This window comes from Protopterus annectens, chromosome 7.part0 (genome assembly GCF_019279795.1).
Source record: "Protopterus annectens isolate FY-2018-M chromosome 7.part0, PAN1.0, whole genome shotgun sequence".
Lineage (NCBI taxonomy): Eukaryota > Metazoa > Chordata > Ceratodontiformes > Protopteridae > Protopterus > Protopterus annectens.
The window spans coordinates 597,672,475-597,694,511 of record NC_056739.1 but is presented as its reverse complement, the minus strand read 5'-3'; the positions used below and the strand labels follow the sequence as shown (position 1 = coordinate 597,694,511).

At 35.7% G+C, this 22,037-nt stretch overlaps 1 protein-coding gene across 1 annotated transcript in view; it reads left to right on the top strand.

The window, feature by feature from the left end:
- Window positions 1-22,037, top strand: part of LMAN1L (lectin, mannose binding 1 like) — a 652,875-nt gene that overhangs the window by 178,357 nt on the left and 452,481 nt on the right. The window contains exon 4 of the mRNA XM_044077189.1: window positions 10,368-10,429. Coding sequence (XP_043933124.1) covers window positions 10,368-10,429 — 62 coding nt within the window. The remainder of the gene's footprint in view (window positions 1-10,367; window positions 10,430-22,037) is intronic.

Sequence of the window (22,037 nt, the reverse complement as noted above, 5' to 3'; positions counted from 1 at the left end):
TTTTGAAATTGACATGATTTTGTTCATTTTTGTTTAGTCTCCAGGTCATCCAGGCTAGGTCCCTTTGCTTCATCAGGTGTTTACATTCCTTAGTGGGCCATGGGGCTCAGTTCTTTTTGATTCTTTCATATGAATGGGAGCTGGTGTATTAAGTATGTGAAGGAAGGTGTTATTAAAGTAAGTACAGCATCATTAAGGGGTAGTTGTTTAAGGGGTGTTCAGTCTATTTCATGTAGGAGATTATTGAACGAATTTATACTGAGAAAAATTAGTTGGCTTCCTAACTGTTTTTACAGTGTGTACTCTTAGTTGTTGGGAGTTTGTTCTAAGGGAGTAAGCTGGCAGATGATTGCTCAGGGAGCTAGACAGTGTACTGGAAGAGGGGTAATTGGTGGGGTGGGATACTAGGAACCAGTCTAGGGTGGCGTGGCAGGCAAGATCTTTGCTTTATGTTGTTGGAGTATTGATAAGCTGAGAAAAAACAAACAGATTTATACTATTTGTGGGAGAGTTGGAAGCTATGGTTTGACAATCTGTATTGACATCGCCTAAGATTATTGTTTTGAGGTTTATTGATTGTGATGTCCAGGATAAAATATTTTCCAACACTGGTATATTGTGACCTGGTGGGATATTTATTACTATTATGCAAATCCTTTTTGATGTGATGAGGTTCAAAATAATGATTAGTACCTCAGCATTAGAAAAATGGGTATATTACTGGTGTGGGGTGTGACGTTGAACATAGAGGGATATAGAAGGGCTATCTTCCCCCTTTTTTTTAGATCTGTCTCTTCTGGTTATTGCAAAGTTTGGAGGTATTATCTCAGAGTCTTTTACTTTGGGGTGTAGCCATGTTTCACTAAGGGCTAGTATATCAGGTATATTCTGATAAATCCAGGCATGCAGTTGTGCTATTTTATTACATATGCTTCTAAGGTTCAGTTTAAGTATGTTTAAATCTTTGGGGTTACTCTTGTGATTAGGATTAGAGGATGACCATGGCTTATGGAGTATGTTTCCACATTTTAGAAGATAGGTAATGTGGAATAAGTACCATGGGAAGTGTTTTGTATTCCTAGGTGATGGTACTGGTGTCAAGTGTGGTTTCATAAGAGGTGAGGAGGCCAATCTGTGGCTTGAATAATATGGGAGGGTATAGGGGAAAAGCTGGGAGGAGATATGTGAGAAGCTGTGTTGTTTATTGAGGAGATGGTTAGAGGAGGTTGTTGATGTGTGTTGGTGTGTGGGGGTATGCAAGGATAGAGTTGTATGGGAGATTGAGAATTAAGAGTAAAGAGGTTAGGCAGGTTAGAAGGAGCATGTCAACAGTGATAGTGGGTTTAAAAATAGTAAAAGTGGTATTTATGTGTTAGAATGTACTATCAGATGTGCATAGAGATGTCTGCTGTCTAGTGATATGTGAGCAGCTTAAGGTAACATTGGAAATGCTTGGACTTTAGGGTGGGCTGTGATAATGTGGTTAGGAGTTTTGCCTTCTGGTTTGTAATATGGAGGGGTGGGAGAGATGTGATTGCTCAGTAGCAAACTTAAGGTGCAATGTTAGTTTGATGTGTGTATAGTAGAAGAGAAGATGGTAAGCCTGGAGTTAATGTAAGATAGTTTGAGGAGGTGATTGTATTGTGCTGGTGAAGTAGAGTAACATGGCAAGAAGTATAGTGGGGGGATGAGAATTCATGGTGATTGATGTAAGGGAAAGCAGATACGTTTGGTTAAATAAAAGTAGGTAAAGTGTGAATGAAATGTGGGTGTGCACAAGGGGAGCTGTATATAATTGGATCATAGGGGGAGTGGTTTGCTTAGGATATGAGTAGAGGTGCTGGGGGCGGGTGGTATATGGGGACAGGGTAGGGGAGTGGAGTGAGCGAAGTGAACAAAGTGGGAAAAAAACCCGGATGGTTTACTACAAAAAACAATCAGTGAGGTAGAATGTTCATGGATACCAAGGCAAGGTCTCTGAACTCTAAATACTTGACTTGAGTCACAGCATTTAATTTTATGGTTATGGGCTTTTCCAAATTTTTGCAGGGATCTAATACACTGATAAGAGGAAAATATGCCAACGTGTTAATTTAGCTTCACCTTCAGCAGTAAAAGGCCTGTGAGTGTGGGTGAGTATAGATGGGTGGGGATATCCTTCCAGCAGACTCAACACTACAAAGCACAGCACACTAATGTATGACTTAATAAATTAAGTTATTAGTTTGAGTCTTGGAAATTGCATTACATAGATTTAACTCAATTTATTGTTCCTTGTGAACCTTTTCAACTACAGGTGAAATTCAGCTGTACAAGTTCTTTAGGTAGTGGGATATGATAACTTTTGCAGCAGCAGTAGTCAGACTTACTATGTGCTTGGTTCACTGGGGGAGAGAGAGAGAAAACTTAATGCAAAGTGCTTGATGGTTGATGGTTGAACTAGACAGGTAGAAATACTATTTGTCTATACTCAGCTGCATTAAGTAATGTTTGGCAAAGGGTAGTGCACTATATTTCACAGTTCAGTTCCAGGAAATGTCCCTAGAACACTGCATCCACTTCTCTGTTAACCATAGCTAGAAAAGTAATTACAAGCAATTATAAAAAGTACAAATAAGATTACTCTTGAATGTAATATTGGTTAAAACTAAGTGTTTTATAAGAAAAATATAGATTTGTGTTTTGCTTTAAGTGTTGCTTCTTGTTTCTTTCTTTAATATACAGAAATTTAATATATAAATGGTTTGAATAGTTTGTCATAGACACTACTGTAAATAGTTATGTTTTCCTGAAGATGTCATTAAGTTATTTAAAATTATAAAAAATATTTTTAGAAAAAACATCACAAACCAAAAATGTTAAGGGAATATTTTAGGACTGTCTTAAAATTAATTTAAGTTAAATGTGTTGTTTCTTTTGAAAACCAGAACAAGTTATGAAAGTTAGTGTATACAGGGAAAAAGTGTAAGGGACTAATATATGCAGTGCAAGTCAGAAATGAAGTTAATGAATTAAAGAACAAACTAGTGTATAACCAGTATGGACTGACTCATAGCTTGTACAAGTAGCTGGGTATAAAAAGCACAACTGAAGCTACTTATTATATTTCCTTTATGTCTCCCTCTGTCATATAGCACATATATATGTATGTGTGTGTGTGTGTGTATATATATATATATATATATATATATATATATATATATATATATATATATATACACACACACACACACACACATGATAGATAGATGATTGAAACACTCAAACAAAAGCATCAATAATGTTGACCATAAAAGGTCGACAACTCAAATGTTGATAGTCCACTACATATGCTTGAGGAAAATCCTTGCCAGATGCAAATGAAACATTTAAGAAAGAAAGACAAAACCCTCCATCAGTTTTTCTACATCTACATCACTTGTGCTGTAGAAGGTAGTGATGGGGCCAAACTGTGCCAGACAGACAAGATTCTGAGGTCCTCAGGATCAGTCTCTACTAGCTCATCCTGTGGAATCTCAAGATTTGTTCCTGTGGACTGAGACAGAGAATCCTCTACAGATTTCTGAGTCTTCCCCAGTGCCTCCTCCCAGTGGGCTGCGCCCAGTACCGCTCCCTTGGTATGTGTCCAGGGAGCATTCTGTCTAGGATTCCAAACCACTTCACCTGACTTCCCTCAATGCAGAGGAACAGCAACTGTACTCTGAGATCCTGCCAAATTCATAGTGTTCCAATTCTTTCATAGAGTGTGTGCCAGCTACTCAGTGAAGGTATTTCATTTATGTCACTTGTATCTATGCTGTCATCCCTTCTTTCACTTCCAAAAGGTCATGATCATAGGTGAGGAACTGGACACCCATCTACTTTTACTCGAGAACAAGACCTCAAGGTACTTAAACACCTGACTTGAGCTTGCTGCTTTGCTCACGCCCACATTGATCAAACCTGTTTTATTCTAGAAAAGATCTAAGATCTAGTATTTGAAGGTGCTGATTTTCATTCTAGACACTTCAGTCATGAAATATATGCATGTATGTTTAGATAGTAATATCTGTTTGTCTATCTAGCTATCAAAGATAGACAGATGTGACACTGTGAATTAAATCAAAGTAGCTTTCACTAGAACACATTCAGATATAAATATTACATTGACTGGTGGATCCATCAGAAACAAAAAAAAAGAGTTTTAGCAGAAGGCAAGCCCCCCTAACACCCCCACATCTGTGCATCTCTAAATATGGTAATTATGAGATTGCACAACTATAAGGAACATGAGGACTCTCACTGTAAAATACACACACCACATCATTTGATGGAACATTACCTGGCCTTCTTGTTTGGATGAAAGTATGTATGGATACATAGTAGTAGAATCAACACAAACCAAGTAAAAACAAATATTCCATGACAGGTGGCTGCAGTATACCAATGGCCAATGGAAACCTTGAATAAAAAGCTCCTTCATTTTATGCTGGTTTTATTAAAGGAGTTTTACAGTCTGCCAGCATTGAGTATTTTTTTTTTATTCAAGGTTTCCATTGGCCAGTGGTATACTGCAGCTACCCGTTGTGGATTATTTGTTTTTACTATGTATGGACACATGCTAACTCCAAGGTCACATCATAAAACAGTGCATAACTCTATTGCACACACAGCAATATCCTACTATATGTTTAAAAATAGCAAAATAATTTGAGGAAAGGTGAAAAAATAGTAACATCAAAGAATTTTCATTAGGAAATTATAGCCCAACCAAATTTCACTGGGTGACTTATAGGGAATCTGGACGTATCAGCTCCCTAAGCTGTTTACAAACACAACATTGCTCATAAATGCACCTATGCAGCATAACAAATGTCCTGAAGATACAACATCAAGCAGGAAAACATTGCTGTAAACCAAGAAAAACATATTGTTTGAGCTATATATGTGTAATGGGTGCAAGCACACTACTCACTCCCCAGAGATGGTCAGCATGCAAATCAGTTAATCAAAGCAGATTGAATAGATTATTACTATTAGCATATCTAAGTACCACTGGTCATTGATTGTAAATTTTTCTGATATTGAGAGATTTTTTTTATCTTGAAGACCATCCATATGATTCAGAAATATCCTTCCATGTAAATATAATGTAATATAATTTACATCACAGTGAGAAGATGTGATTCAGAGAAAGCTATGGCCACAATGAAAAAGACCTCAGTATCAGGTCAATGGTGTATCACTGAATCATACTTTTCTAACACTAGTACTTTCAAAACTGATGCCAGTAGTGTTTTTCCTAGCAGCCCATGCATCATGTTGACCAAGGCACCCCCCAAAATACACACACACACACAAACACACACACACACACACATACACACCCTCAGACACACACACACACACACACACACACACACACACACACACACACACACACACGCACACATATCAACAAACAAGTCCCATACAGTTGATCACACTCATGAATACAATTATCCATTCACAAATAAAAACATTCTAACACACAGACACACACACACACACACACACACACACACACACACACACACACACGCACACACGCACACACACGAATAACCCTTTGCTAAACTTACCTGCATTGCAACTGCTTTTGCAGGAATAAATGGGTTTTCAGAAAAGGCAAGAATTTAAAGAAGATGCTAGAAGGCACAATATTTAATTATCATGTAACGTCTGTAAAATGACTAAATGTGGTTGATCTTTCTGTAAGTGGATACATGTGGGAGACTCTTTTTGGATTAAAAAAAACAACTTGTCTTGGTTAGAGGAAAATTTAATTGTAACATCAGAGATTTAATTTATGCTGCTCTTTGTCAGGTGTGTCCATCATTTTATATTGGAAAGACTGAATGTGCTTTGAAAGAAAGGTTGTATGAACATCTTTATGATATACAAAAAAGTAAAATCATGATCTCCCTAGCTAAACATGTATCAGAATTCAATGACCATTATTATAACTTTGTGGTCATTGAGCAGATCCATCATGGGGCTATAGGAGGCTTGTGGTGCCTATTTCTAGAAAGAAGAATAGGTAATGCTACTCAACGCCAGAAGTCTCAACCTCAAAATGCATGCACTCGAGGCACTCCTCAGTATGGAGAAAATTGATGCTTGTGCAGTGACGGAAACCTGGTTCAAGGCTCCAGAGAGCACCCCACCACTACCAGGTTACAATTCATATCATACCTTCTGGCCTCAGTTACTGGATCGCAGTACAAAGGGTGGAGGTGTATCCATATTCATCAAGGATACCCACATCTCCAGGTTAGTGGCGCAGCATGATGCCCCAGAGATCATCCACGCACAACTATCAGCAGGCAAAACCACATTTCAAGTCGTAGCCTGTTATAGATCTTCCACCATGTCCCAAGATGCTCACTCAGTATTCCTTGAGGCATTGGAAAATATAAAGGTCCTACCCAACACCATAATTTTGGGTGATTTCAACTACCCTGGTGTAGACTGGGTGAACTACCAAAGTTCTAACTCCTATGCCCAGCAGTTCATAGAATTTATAAATTCAAATGCCCTTGAACAACTGGTATGTTCTCCCCCTAGAGGGGACAACATATTGGATTTAGTCATCACAAATATGGGCGCCCATTGTACCACACCCGTTATCACTACCTCTCTGGTCAGATCAGACCACAAACTGATAACCCTAGACATCCTCACCCCCTCCATCTCCCCCTGTCAAAGAAACCATCATAAAAAACCTTTCCAAAGCAAACTTCAAACTACTTGCGTCAGAAGTGGAAAGCTTCACTATTCCCTTGCAGAAGGATAATGATATCCAGGATGCAGAATCCTATACCAAGGCACTCTATATGCATCTTCAGGATTGCATGGACCATACTATCCCAAATAAAACCAAGACTCCTTCCTCAAGCAAGAAGAAACCAGTCTGGTGGACCCTGGCCATAAGAAAACTATACAATAAAAGGAGGAGACTTATACAAAAAAAGGCCAAATCTCAAGTAGAAAAATCTTCCCTGGTCAGCTTTAGTAAGAAATTGAGGGCCCTCATCAAGTCAACTAAAGCCAATTTCAAAAAGAAAGTTGCCAAGGATGCCAAGGATAACCATAAGGCCTTCTATGGTTATGTCAAAAACCTAAATGGCAAAGCTCAGGTCTGTTCTGAGCTAGTACAAAATGGAACAAAATTCCCTGACCCCACTGACATTGCCAACATCTTGGCTGACAGGTTCAGTGCAAACCCCCCCCACCACCACCTACAGGGCCTATTACTATTCCAGGGGATTGTGTAACTCCAATTATTACTGATACGTTGGTTAATAAGGCTCTATCTAAAGCTAAAAACACTGCCTCCTTGGGACCAGATGGTATCCCGGGCTGTGTCATCTGTGACTCCAAAATGAATTAACCCCGCATCTGAATACCCTGTTCAGTCTCAGCCTCTCGACAGGATATGTGCCCATAGAATGGCGCATAGCAACAGTGGTTCTGCTGCACAAGGGTGGGCCCACAACCGACCCTGGGAACTACCAACCAATAAGCCTGACCAGTCTGATCTGTAAGGCAATGGAGCGAATCATTATGGAACTCATAAATGGAGAGATTGGGAACCTCCAAACACTTGACCCCACACAGTTCGGCTTCATCAAGGGCAGATCATGCCTCCTGAACCTGGTGGACTTCTTTGAGACAGTTACTCAGGCTATAGATAAGGGAAAGGAGGTACACATGGCTTACTTTGACCTTGCTAAAGCATTTGACACCATTCCCCATTTGGGTATTATTGATAAAATCTCCAACCTGGGCATAAACCCTTACGTCACAAGATGGATTGCAAACTGGCTCTCAGACAGATCCCACAAAGTAAGAGTAGCCGGATCTATGTCCAAATCCAGACCAGTAATGAGCATTGTGCCTCAGGGCTCTGTCCTGGGGCCCCTCCTGTTTGGCATATACTTCTCAGAAGTACAGGCAAGCACTGAAGGGCTGTGGCTGACCAAGTCTGCGGACGACTGCAAGCTGGGTGCTATAATAGAGTCTCCGGCCGATATGGATATCCTCCAGAAAGGCCTTAATGAGACTGATACATGGTGTCAGAGCCATGGCCTCAAGCTAAATGCTAAAAATGCATAGTAATCCCCTTTGGAAAAAACAGAGTACCCATGAACTACCACATAGGAGGTAACCCACTGAAATCTGAAGTAGTAATAAGGGATCTAGGGACCCAAGTAGACAGTCAGCTTTCCTTTGATAACCATGTTGCCAAGGTGGTTAGAAAATCCTTCTATGTGACTTATCTGATCCAAAAGGGTTTGCATCAAGATCTAAGGATGTAGTGGTGCCCCTCTACTCTTCCCTCATCAGACCCATTATTGAGTACAATGCACCAATCGGAATGTACCTGGCTAGACATCTCCATCAGCTGGAGAGACCACAAACGTACCTAACCAAGAGGATTACTGGCCTCAAACAGTTGCCCTATGCAGCACGATTGAAAAAACTAAGGCTTTTCTGTGTTGCATACCACCTTCTCAGAGGCGATCTCTGTCTAACATACAGAGCCATGTCTAACCCAGAACTGTTGAACATGCTCCATCTTAGCAAAACCAAATCCACTCGAGCTACACGCTCTAGGGATAGAAACCTCAGCACAACAATGAATAGAACATGCTGGAGGGATAGATTCCCTATGCAAAGACTTCCCTTGCTATGGAACAAGGTCCCGATCTACATAAGACAGTGCCCCTCACTGTCACTCTTCAAGAGGAACCTTGACGAGTGGATGGGAAACAGAAAGTTCATACCAGGGATCATACCAACAGCTCTACTGGATAGAGGCCAAGGATACTAGCTACTAGATCAAGGGCCTAGGGAACTAACCAAAGGGGTGGTGAATACCACACAACATGGCTGGACTAATATATGCCTTCGGGCAGATAACCCAGTACCTACCTATGAACCTATGAACCTATAAAAGAAGTATTTTGGCAACTGTTTTTTTTCAAGTTGATGTTTGGACAGGCATTAATGAATGTATCTCCATTTCCAGCCTACTAAAATTAAAGGCTTTAAGAAGATAATGTAAGTTTGCCTTTAAAGGGGCTCTGGTTCAATTTTGATATTTTGATTGGCTGCTGAAGGGTAATGTTATACTTAAATTCCTGGCCATACTTCCCTGGATGTATCTGATGAAGTTTTGTGGTGAAACAAAATAAAAGCACTTATGTTATTTTTAACAATTTTTATTAAAGAGGATTTTAACGGTCTTATATACTACATAGCATTTTCTACTACATAACTTTTGCTGGAGATTTGTAACTTGTTTTGAACAGATCATGGCTTTTAAGCTGTTGAGCTTTGCAGTTTTTACTTTAGTTTGTGGTTTAGTTGTTTTTTCAGTTTGTAATTTTTGCTGCATCTTTTTACAGAGATAATTTTTTCAACCAGTGCTGGAAGTTTATGTAGCTGAGTGTAAATTAGGAGTCACTTGCATTTGCGGTGGACAGTATATGTATAGTGAGACTACAACATTAGCATGCAGCGCTGCCTGTGAGACCACCCATGTTGAGGCTCCCCCAGTGGGAAACTTTAGCAGTACGGTGGTCTAAGATTTGAAAATGATTACTCTGATTGGAAAATTGGCCATGTTAAAGCTTCCTACTCACTGTAAGCCTTTTTGAATCCCAGGCATGTTATTGAAAGGGCAAATCACTACTGCAGGAAGGTTTCTCATTTTAATAATTTACTGTCATATTGATTAATAGTAAATATATAACTGTGTTTCCTCTTTAGACGTTGTATGCACAGCCTTTTCTATTTGATATACATGCTAATGCATTTGTAGTCACTGTTTTCAGTAGCTTTAATGTGCTCCTTCATTCATTCCCTAAGTATACTGATCACCATGCATGTCTTCCCAAAGATCTGAGCAACCATATAATAAATCCCCTTCAGTATAGCAGGTAATATAATCTCTAGTATCAATGACAAAGCCCTTTCTTTACTTGTTACACTACTACAAGTTTTAAGTTGACTGGAAAATGCCTGATGATGCAATATGTTTGAATGACAGCATACTGGAACCTTAATTATTTTAGGAAGCTTTCATTGTTAAAGGATAATTACATTACTGCAATGTTTTAAATGCCTTCCTAAATCTATGTATTTGTGCACTACCCTGTTGAGGTCATTTAAAGAAATATTTTGTGGAATATGCAGGTATGTTAAAATGTGTTTTTCTATATATTACAGTCTAACTTCCAACTGTTCTGGTTAGAGTCCTTTGATCTGGAAAAAGAATCATGCCATCTACCAACAAGTCTACATTTCAAATAAAAATAAAACTACATATTTTATTATTTCAGGGAAATAATCCAATAGTTCTTGTGGTTGGAAACAATGGCAGGCTCACCTATAACCATCTCAAGTAAGTTTTTTGTGGTCATTCCTGTTGTTAAAATCAAAAGTGTTAAGGCTGTGTTTTCGTTCATGTTTGACAGATTTGCTATTTATTTTAGGATGTAGTTTGGTTAAATGAAAATTGATAATGATGAAAGAATAATATTTTATGAGATTATATGTTTTGTCCCCATTTTTTTTTTTTTTTTACAAAATATAGTGGGTGTAGGAAATTGAATTCATTAGAACACCAAGAGCTTTCATTCCCTGGAAAAGTACTTGCTTTTCTAGGAAGCTGATGTTGATCATTTGATTATAAATTATTTTTTGTTCTCCAGTACTCTATTTCTATTTTGTAGAGTACAGAACTATACACTTATTCTACCATATTCGTTTGGGCCCCTGCTACAAAGTAACAAGTATGCACTGACAGAGATACTTAGGGTAATAAGGATACATTGGCAAGAGTCTGGAGTTAATCAGGTGTAAAGATTTAACAACATACTTTATGTAGCATAAGTAAAAGGAAGCAACTTTGCCTCTGAAAAAGTCTTCCTCAAAGTCAAAACCTTATTCTCCTGAGATGTAACAATATTCAAAGTTAAAACCTTATTTTCTGGAGATGTAACATCATGTGTACCTGTGATATGTGCCTGTGTTTATCTATTAAAAGTATTAATGTCAGTAGAAAACAAGTAGTGAATAATTGAATATACAACTATTTTTTTTAGTTTTACATATATGTCACAGTTATTAACCACAAAAAGTTTGTTGTCAACAGCTTCTGCAACTTTTTGTTTTCCTTTTTTTTTTTTGGCCACTGCCACTAACTTTAAGCCCTAGGAGTCCCTCTAGCCTAGATTACCACAATTTCCATCCCTGGCAACATGGTATTGAATGGGAGGGTGTCTCTACTAGGAGAACACCTTTACATAGAGTCTTCCCTCTCCATGCATAGGTCAAATGGAGATGGAGATCTGCAAAGCAAGTGGTGCGAAATGGGTCTGGAAGGGACCATCATACTTCAACCTGCTGTTTTTTTTTTTTTTTTTTTTTGCTGTTCTCTACATACTAAGACCACCATGACAGCCATAGCACCTGGTGCCATTCCCTAATCTGGTGCCCCTTAACTCTAAGTTGAGGAGAAAAAAAACAAGAACAAAATAGATCTATTGTTCCCCAATATGGCACTCCTCATCTAAGGCTAAGGAGCAAGCCAGCAAACCAGAAAATTTCACAAAAAGCTCACTCCAGGATAAATGTGCAGCTTATTAATAACTTAAAACTGTAAGCGTTTCCGTCTCAAATTACACTTGAAAAAGGAACTTCGTCAGACAAAAACAGCAATTAACACACACATTAAATACATGTAAAAATGATGACATCGCTTCCTTAAAACCCTTATTAAAAGAACATTACATCCAATTTTTTTCAGTCCTCAACAGCTGTAAACATATATATGTATAAACTTCACCCTCTCATCAATGAACACTCAATAATACAAAATTAAATAATAAAAAAATAAATAAAGTCAAAAGAATATATATTCAAAAAATATATGTATATGTACAACCCTGTATGAGTATAAAACATTTCTTATCTTTTCAAAGCTTTTAATTTTAAAAGACTAATTATAGATAAACTATCATTTAAACCTGGCCATTGAACTGAATTCAAGCAAATCTCCCAACTAAGTTCTGCTTTTTCTAATAGATATGGCCATGCACCCCCTCTTTCCGAGAAGCGTATTACTTCCAAACTAATAAATTAAATTTATGTTCTGTGTGTTGAGAAATATGTTTAGCTAGAACATTAAATTCATAGTAGTCCCTGATGTTTCTCAGGTACTCACTAATTCTGTTTTTAAAAAACTAAAACAAAAAGGCACAGGACACCAGAGAGACAACACCAACGTGAAAATAGCGTACAAATTATTTTAATCCACGCTTTCCTTAAAACTTCTTCAGAATAAATAAACCATGAAAACATTCATTTAAATACACTTGTTAAATTAGATAAAAAGCAATCAATAATTCAATTAACCAAGTGAATAAAATTAGAAATCAATTATTCACATTGTCTTTTACATTGTTAAATTTCTATCTTCCAAAAAACATTTAATGTTTGAGTATTCATTTAGCCCAGGTGGGCTATCTGCACCCAACCTTAGCTGCCATAAAGTCTCTTTTCTTTTGACTTAACTACCCGATTTTTTGTAGACAAAACTGGGTGTTTTTCCTAGAATACTAGATAAATCGCTGTTTCCACTGATGATTTTCCAATTATCAGTAATTATATTTTTTATCATTGCACTATCAACAGACATATCCACTACACATCTTGGTGTATTTGATGAATGTTCTAATTCTGGATCTACTGTAGTATTTTTCACTGTCAAACCATAACTCAAAATTGGTTGAAAATCTGTGCGTCTTCTAACAGAAATGTATCTTGCCAAATTAGGTAACAAAACTTCAGAATACCCCTTAGTCAAAGACAAACTAGTGATGAAGGTTGATTCCAAAAAGAAATCATCATCACTAGTCAGCCTCAAAGCTCTTATATATTGTCCTTTTGGAACTCTTCTTTTCATGAAAGCAGGGTGATTACTCTGGTAATGTAAGTAATTATTTTCATAAGTCTCCTTTCTATATATCTTACTGGAGAAACTTTTTTTTATTTATATGCCATGTGAGTGTCACATCCAAAAAATTGATGTTATATCCTGAATTATTTAGTGTGAATTTCAAAAAATCACTACTCATATTTAATTGTTCCAAAAAGCTATTTGCCTTAAATTCTGAGCCTCTTATGACAAAAAACAAGTTGTCTATAAAACGGCCATAGAATAATATGTCATTGGCTAAAGGTATTTTAGGCAGGTGCTCTAATTCCCACCAACCCATAACTAAACCTGAAAAAGCAGGAGCTACTGTGGCACCCATCACTACTCCTCTTTGTTGTTGATAATATTTCTTGTCGCAAACAAAAAAATGGTTTTCCAACATGAGTTCCAACAATGCCACACAAGTTTTCACCGAATTTTGAGTCCACCTTGTATATTTGTTCAAAAAATTCTTTATATATTCCAACCCTACTTCAAGAGGTATAGATGTATACAAAGAAACCACATCTATTGTAAGGAGAAAAAAATCATTTCCACTAAAAACTCCATTTTTTTCTTTGGAATAAAATATTCTAATGGCTTCAAAAAAAGACAAGAGTTCTTAAAACAAGAAGCTAAACTTTGTGTTAAAGGATTAAGCAACTTATCAAGGTATAAAGAAATGCCTTCTGTTTATACTTCCTGCTGCAGAAACAATAGGCCGAAAAGGGGGGTTGTTAACATTTTTGTGTATTTTGGGAATTCCAAATAATACACCTAAGCTAGGATGATCCACTGTAAAATAACTATAAACATCTGAAGCCAATTCTCCATTCATAAAAAAATCATATAGAGCATACTTGATGTATTTGTAGCTTCTATCTATGGCTTCCAAATTAACTTTGCGATATTCTTCCTGATTATTAAGCAGTGTCTCCATTGCTGCACATAATCTTTAGTGTACATCACTACCAGACCACCCCCCCTTATCGGCCTTCATGAATCTTAAGTCAGTCCTATTCTTTAATTCAATAAGTGTTTTTTTCAATTCTTTAGTTAAATTTAAAAAAGTCTGGACAGACTTGTTAGCTAACAAATATCTAATTTGATTAGAACAAAACAATTCAAAAACCTTGAAAGTATTATGTAATACAGGATTAAATGTGGATGGTTTTCTAATAATATTAGGAGAGGCAATGTCTACGTCTTTTAAAACAAACATTAAGTTCAATTTACATGTGCATAATTTTAAATGTAACAATGTATTCACTAAATCAGCTCACTTGCTTGGAACAAATCCCAACCAAGCTTCAGCAAACATTCTTGTTCAAAACTTAAAGAAATGTCAGTCAAGTTAAATATTTTAACCAGTGAACTCACTTCTGTTTCAAAGACAGCACTCATCTCCGAAAATGGCTCCTGCCTTGACTCTGATTCTGCCTCGCCATTTTCGGACCATCCTTCCCATTTTTTGACCCGTTGTTTGCATTATTTGAATTAGAGTTTTTGTCCTCCAAAACTAATGCTGGAACTGATTTAATTTGTTCTAAAATTGTCTGCATTATGTTGTTATTCACCTTACTTGAGGCTCTATTTTGCTGTTGAGGCGTAACTTCCAGTGCTCTAATTCATGAACAGAATTTATTCCTGCCTAGATTTAAAGAGGTTTTACCTTCTTTAACAGCTGAGCTATAGGACCCAACAAAATTAATTTTGGATCCATTCTTCTTCCTTTGAAAAAAAGACTTATAGTTTGTATTCTTGAAACTGGACTGGACTTTCTGAGGCTATTGATAAAACATAATGAACAGCTGGTAGAGGAGCTGAGAAGTGAACTGGAAGCCTTAGATAGTAACATTACTGACTTGTTAAGCAATCATGGAAATGGAAACTATAAAGATTATGAGCGAGTACTTGAGCTGGTTGACAGCTATGAGCAAATGATCACTCAGAGAAAATCTAAAAAGTTAGATCGTGATACAGCTGCATATAACAGTGGGCAAGCTTATAATTTCAGTTTCAAGAATACAAACTCTTAAGTCTTTTTTTCAAAGGAACAAGAATGGATCCAATATTAATTTTGTTGGGTCCTATATAGCTCAGCTGTTAAAGAAGGTAAAACCTCTTTAAATCTAGGCAGGAATAAATTCTGGTCACGAATTAGAGCACCGGAAGTTACACCTCAACAGCAAGATAGAGCCTCAAGTAAGGTGAATGATAACATAATGCAGACAAGTTTAGAACAAATTAAATCAGTTCCAGCGTTAGTTTTGGATGACAAAAACTCTAATACAAATAATGCAAACAATGGGTCAAAAAATGGGAAGGATGGTCCAAAAATGGCGAGGCAGGAGCCATTTTCGGAGATGAGTGCTGTCTTTACAACAGAAGTGAGTTCACTGGTTAAAATATTCAGCTTGACTGACATTTCTTTAAGTTTTGAACAAGAATGTTTGTTGAAGCTTGGATTGGGATTTGTTCCAAGCAAGTGAGCTGATTTAGCAAATACATTGTTAAATTTAAAATTATACGCACGTAAATTGAACTTAATGTTTGTCTTAAAAAACGTAGAAATTGCCTCTCATAATATTATTAGAAAACCGTCCACATTTAATCCTGCATTACATAATACTATCAAGGTTTTTGAATTGTTTTGTTCTAATGAAATTAGATCTTTGTTAGCTAACAAGTCTGTCCAACCTTTTTTAAATTTAACTAAAGAATTGAAAAAAGCACTTATTGAATTAAAGAATAGGACTGACTTAAGATTCATGAAGGCCGATAAGGGGGGGTGGTCTGGTAGTAATGTACACTAAAGATTATGTAACAGCAATGGAGACACTGCTTAATAATCAGGAAGCTATAGATAGAAGCTACAAATACATCAAGTATGCTCTATATGATTTTTTTATGAATGAAGAATTGGCTTCAGATGTTTATAATTATTTTACAGTAGATCATTTTAGAATAGGTGTATTATCTGAAACTCCCAAAATACACAAAAATGTTAACAACCCCCCCTTTTCGGCCTATTGTTTCTGCAGCAGGAAGTATAACAGAAGGCATTTCTTTATACCTTGATAAGTTACTTAATCCTTTAACATAAAGTTTAGCTTCTTATTTTAAGGACTCTTGGTCTTTTTTAGAAGCCATTAGAATATTTTATTCCAAAGAAAAAAATGGAGTTTTTTTCTAGTTACAGTAGATGTGGTTTCTTTGTATACATCTATACCCCTTGAAGTAGGGTTGGAATATATAAAGAATTTTTCGAACAAATATACAAGATGGACATAAAATTCAGTGAAAACTTGTGTGGCATTGTTGGAACTCATGTTAGAAAACATTTTTTTTTGTTTTCAACAAGAAATATTATCAGCAACAAAGAAGAGTAGCGATGGGTGCCACAGTAGCTCCTGCTTTTGCAGGTTTAGTTATGGGTTGGTGGGAATTAGAGCACCTGCCTAAAATACCTCTAGCCAATGACATATTATTCTATGGCAGTTTTATAGACGACTTGTTTTTTGTCATAAGAGGCTCAGCATTTAAGGCAAATAGTTTTTTGGAACAATTAAATATGAGTAGTGATTTTTTTGAAATTCACACTAAATAATTCAGGATATAACATCAATTTTTTGGATGTGACACTCACATGGCATATAAATGAAAACAGTTTTTCCAGTAAGATATATAGAAAGGAGACTCATTTAAACAATTACTTACATTACCAGAGTAATCACCCTACTTTCATGAAAAGAAATGTTCCGAAAGGACAATATACAACAGCTTTGAGGCTGACTAGTGATGACATTTTATTTTTGGAAACAACCTTCATCACTAGTTTGTTTTTGACTAAGGGGTATTCTGAAGTTTTGTTAGCTAATTTGGCATCAGACATTTCTGTTAGAAGACACACAGAGTTTTGGCCAATTTTGATTTATGGTTTGACAGTGAAAAATACTACAGTAGATCCAGAATTAGAACTTTCATCAAATACACCAAGATGTGTAGTAAATATGTCTGTTGATAGTGCAATGATAAAAAATATAATTACTGATAATTGGAAAATCATCAGTGGAAACAGTGATTTATCTAGTATTCTATGAAAAACACCCAGTTTTGTCCACAAAAAATTGGGTAGTTTAAAAGATTTGTTACAGCATGATAACACTAGTATATGTCTTCCGGTAACAGACAAACCAAAGGGAACTTATAAATGTTTTAACTGTTCTGCTTGTAAGTTTATTCATGAAGGGCCTTGTGTTTGTTTAACTTATTTAAATTGTACTACAGCTGCATCTGGGAGGTTTACATGTAATACATCACATGTGGTCTATATTGCTTTTTGTTCTGGATGCAAAGTATTTTATATAGGCATGACCACCAGATAACTAAGCAAACGTATTAAAGAACATTGTTATGCTATAAAAAACAAGGATATCAACAATGCTTTGTACAGACACACTTTAGTTTGTACCATGTTCAAAAATTTTTCTTTATCAATTTTGGAGCATATTACCAAGGATTTGAGAGGGGGGCAATATTAAAAATAAAGTCGAAAGAAAAGAGACTTTATGGCAGCTAAGGTTGGGCGCAGATAGCCCACCTGGGCTAAATGAATACACAAACATTAAATGTTTTTTAGAAGATAGAAATTTAACAATGTAAAAGACAATGTGAATAATTGATTTGTAATTTTATTCAATTGGTTAATTGAATTATTGATTGCTTTTTATCTAACTTAACAAGTTTATTTAAATTAATGTTTTCATGGTTTAATTTTTCTGAAGAAGTTTTAAAGAAAGCGTGGATTAAAATAGTTTGTATGCTATTTTTGAGTTGGTGCTGTCTCTCTGGTGCCCTGTGCTTTTTTGTTTTAGTTTTTTGTTTTATTGGAGTTCTTAATTTTGTTTTTAAGTTTACGCTCAGTTTTTCCAACGTAAAAGCATGAGCAAACTTCACATAAGGCACAATAAACTACTCTTTCTGTGTTACAACAACATCTATTCCTTATTTTTATTCTAACTCCATTAATTATTACCTCACTTACTTCTAAAATATAAGGGCAACATTTATAGGACCCGCATTTATACATGTATCCAGTATGTTGTACCCCTCTCTGATGTTCTAATAAATTTTTAATATTGTGTCCCTTCCTAAAGACACAAATTGGTCTTTTTCCTATGATCTCTCTTAGATTTCTTTCATCTACCAATAATTTCCAATTTTTCTCTAAAAGATTCTTGATCTGAAATGCGTCAATCGAGAAAGAGGTAAAAAAAAAGATTTAAAATTGTTCTCCCCTCTATTGTTGTATGACCCCTCTTCAATTGGGGATGGATATGAAGTAACATTTATATCAGATGACACTGTGTTTAGTGGCCTTCCCACCTCAGTATTATCATTTAAATTCTGACAAATCATTCTCTGTATTTAGAATGGGCACAAAATGTCCTTTCTGCCTTGTATAAATAACCTCATTCATGATTTTTTCCACTAAATGAGTGGGATAGTCTCTTTTCAAAAACATATCTCTCAGCTTATAACATTCATTCAAGAAACTTTCCCTAAGGGTAACCATTTGAGCTGCTCTCACAAATTGTCCTTTTAAAATCCCCCGTTTTTGTGAAAAAGGGTGACAACTTGTGAAATGTAAAAAGCTGTTTGAATAGGTTTCTTTTTGCTATAATTCAGCTAAAAATCTATTATTTTGAACATCTTTTTTAAGTAAGATGTCTAAGTAAGCTATTTCTGTGTCATTAACGGTATGTGTAAATTTGAAAAACGAATTGGAACTACTGATAAATTCTAAAAAAATAAGTCAATTTGATGTTTTGGGCCATTCCATAAGATAAAAATATCATCCAAAAAATGGGTGTACATGTGACAGAATGGGAAGAAAGGTGATTCTATTAAAATCTTCTTTCCCATTCTAGCATAACAATATTGGCATATAAGCCCCCACGTGCTGCACCCATTGTAACACATTGCATTTGGACATATTTCTTTTCAAATAATATAAAGCTGTTTTTTAGTACCATTTCTAGCAGCTGTTCAAACATATTGATTCTATCCTGTGGTATTTTCGATAGTCACAAAACCACTGAATCCCAAGGTCATGTGGAATAACGATATAAAGGTCTTTTACATCTACCGTTATAAAAGTACAATTGCTATCAAAGGTGACCAAATTAATTTTCTTAAGGAAGTCCCATGAATCAATACACAAAATAGTTTGTTTTTAAGATATTTTTTTACTTCTATGTCAAGATACTTAGCTAATGAACCTCTAGCATCCACAATCTGACCCAAAGGGGGTTGGTGTATGTCCTTATGTATTTTTGGTATTCCAAAATGGTAGGGGTGACTGGGAACTCAACAGACAAAAAATGATGTTCGTCAATAGTTGTGAGACCTTCTATAAAGAGGTCTTGTAGGGGCCCTCTAATTCTCCTGTGTGCACCATTCATTTCATTCAATGAACAGTGGGCATATCTTGGTGTTTCTGAAATTTCCTCCATTTTCTTCACATACTCCTCTATCCACATAATGACCACACCAGCCCTTTGTCTGATTTCATAATTCTCAAATTAGTATTAGTAGAAAGATATTGAAGTTCCATTACTTCTTCCTTATTCAAATTGTTCTTTATTTTGTATCTTTTATTGTTTTCACAATAGGCTCTAATATCTAACTCACAAGCTCTCTCAAAGACGTCTAAACTCAGATGTATGGGGGGGTTATATGTACTAGAAATCTTGAAAGGGTGTATAATATTCTCAACACCCTGAAACACTAAATTCAAATTAAGTTTTCTTATATATTGTTTCAAGTCCATAAGTGTATGCACTAAATTTGCTTGTCTATTTTGGGTAAAAGTAAATCCTTTGGCAAGAAAATCACATAAATGCACATTTAAGTCCATTTCAGTAAAGTTATACACTTTAAAGTCATGATCATTATTGAAGTGAATGGAAACTGGTGGTAATAAAAATTTGTTCACATTCAAATTCATCACATTGTTAAGTTCTCCTCCATTTGGTACAATAGGACTCAATTCCTCCCGCGCTTCCCCTCCAAGTTCCCCTGTTTTGTTCTCTGTTCAAACTGGTGGACCCTCGTTTGTAATAGGACCCCTGTTGTCTCCCATAATTGTTGTTCCTCTGTGTTTGTTGATTCCTGATATGCTCTGAGCATCTCAGTGTGGGGAATTCTTCTTCCAATAAAAAAGACTCATCCATGTCATTGTTAATGAAGTGATTAGTCTCAATGTTATTGTCCAACCCATTTTCGTGCATCTGTCTTTTATTAAAAGATCATTCTTGAATGTGGGGAGGAGGGGGATATGCATAGTTAGTATTGTAATCCTTTTCGTCCCTTATTATTTTTTTTAATTTTCCTGTTCTTTATTACCTCCATTTGCTTCTCAGTGGAGCGAAAAATACCTGTATACTCAAACTTATTGGAGGAAAATAAAGAACCCTGTGTAATTTTACTGTCCAAATTCTTCACTTCTTGCCCCAAAGTCTCTATCTGTACCTCATTATATTTCACTACCATATCCACAAACCACACTGACAAACTTATAAAAACAAAAGAGGAAGGCAACGTGTCAGTTAATTCCACAGTGATGAGCCACCACTTCGAAATATGAAATAATCACGAGCTTTATTCCAAAGATAAAAACTATATTCAAAGGTTAGAGCTTTTGTTTAAATAAATATTAAACTTCTTCAGACACCATTTTTAAATTTTTCCCATTTTAAATACACATCCTTATAATGACATCATTTCCTCTCAATCAAGTAACATTCACTTTAAAGCAATATTTAATTTAAAAACAATGCTGCCCCATCCATGCATAAAAGGTCCTTGTTCAGCTCATAACATTATAAATTATCTGTATATTTCCTTATATACCATATTTGTTTTATTTTGCTTCTTTTTAATGCATTAAGCTTCAAAATTGGGGCTATGGAGCTCCGTTCATTAATTCCTGGCCAGCTATCTGCTTGTAGCCTTACTTGCCATTCAAGCTCTCTCAGTTCTAAAAGCAAGCCCCATGCTTTTTTGTCATCTATTTCTACACTATCTGTAATGGTGTAAATAAATTGGTATCCTGGATGATCTTTTACATGCTTGACTAAGGCATTAGATAAGTTGATACGGCATATACGCGTTGAGATAATTTTCTCTCCGTTTTTCCTATATAAAAGGCTAAACATGATTTGCACTTACTTAACTATAGTACTGCCTTAGATTCACAATTGTATTTTCCTTTAATCATATATTTCTTATCTCTTATGATAAATTCATTATTTATTTCTGTTTTTTGGCACCATTTACATGCACCATACCTTCTCATACCTTGCAAGGTGCTTTTAATATAATTTTCTGTATATTGAAGTAATTCTTATAAAATTTTCTCTCTCCTATTCACAATACATGGTTTTACCCCTAATATATTTCTAAGCTCTTCTTCACTTAATATGACCCAGTTTTTTTTCGAAAATCCATTTAAGTAGTCTGAAGTCTTCACTGTATGTTATAATCAGTGCCTCTGAAAACTTATAAGTATTTCTTTCGACTACAGCCTGTATTTTATATTAATCTTGATTATCTATTGTTATTTCCTCTATTTCATATGTACCCGTTTCACCTAAGATGTTTCCCCATGTATTTATTAATAACTTAAAAATGTAAGTGCTTTCGTCCCAAATTACACTTGAAAAAGGAACTTAGTCAGACAACAGCAATTAACACACCCATTAAATACTTGTAAAAATAATGACATCACTTCCTTAAAACCCTTATTATTAAAAGAACATTACATCCACAGTTTTTCAGTCCTCAACAGCTGTAAATCTCTCTCTCTCTCTCTCTGTATGTATATATATATATATGTGTATAAACTTCACCCTCTCATCAATGAACACTCAATAATACAAAATTAAATACTAAAAATATAAATAAATTCAAAAGAATATATATTCAAAAAATAGAAAAAAGAGAAAAATTGGAAGTTATTGGTAGG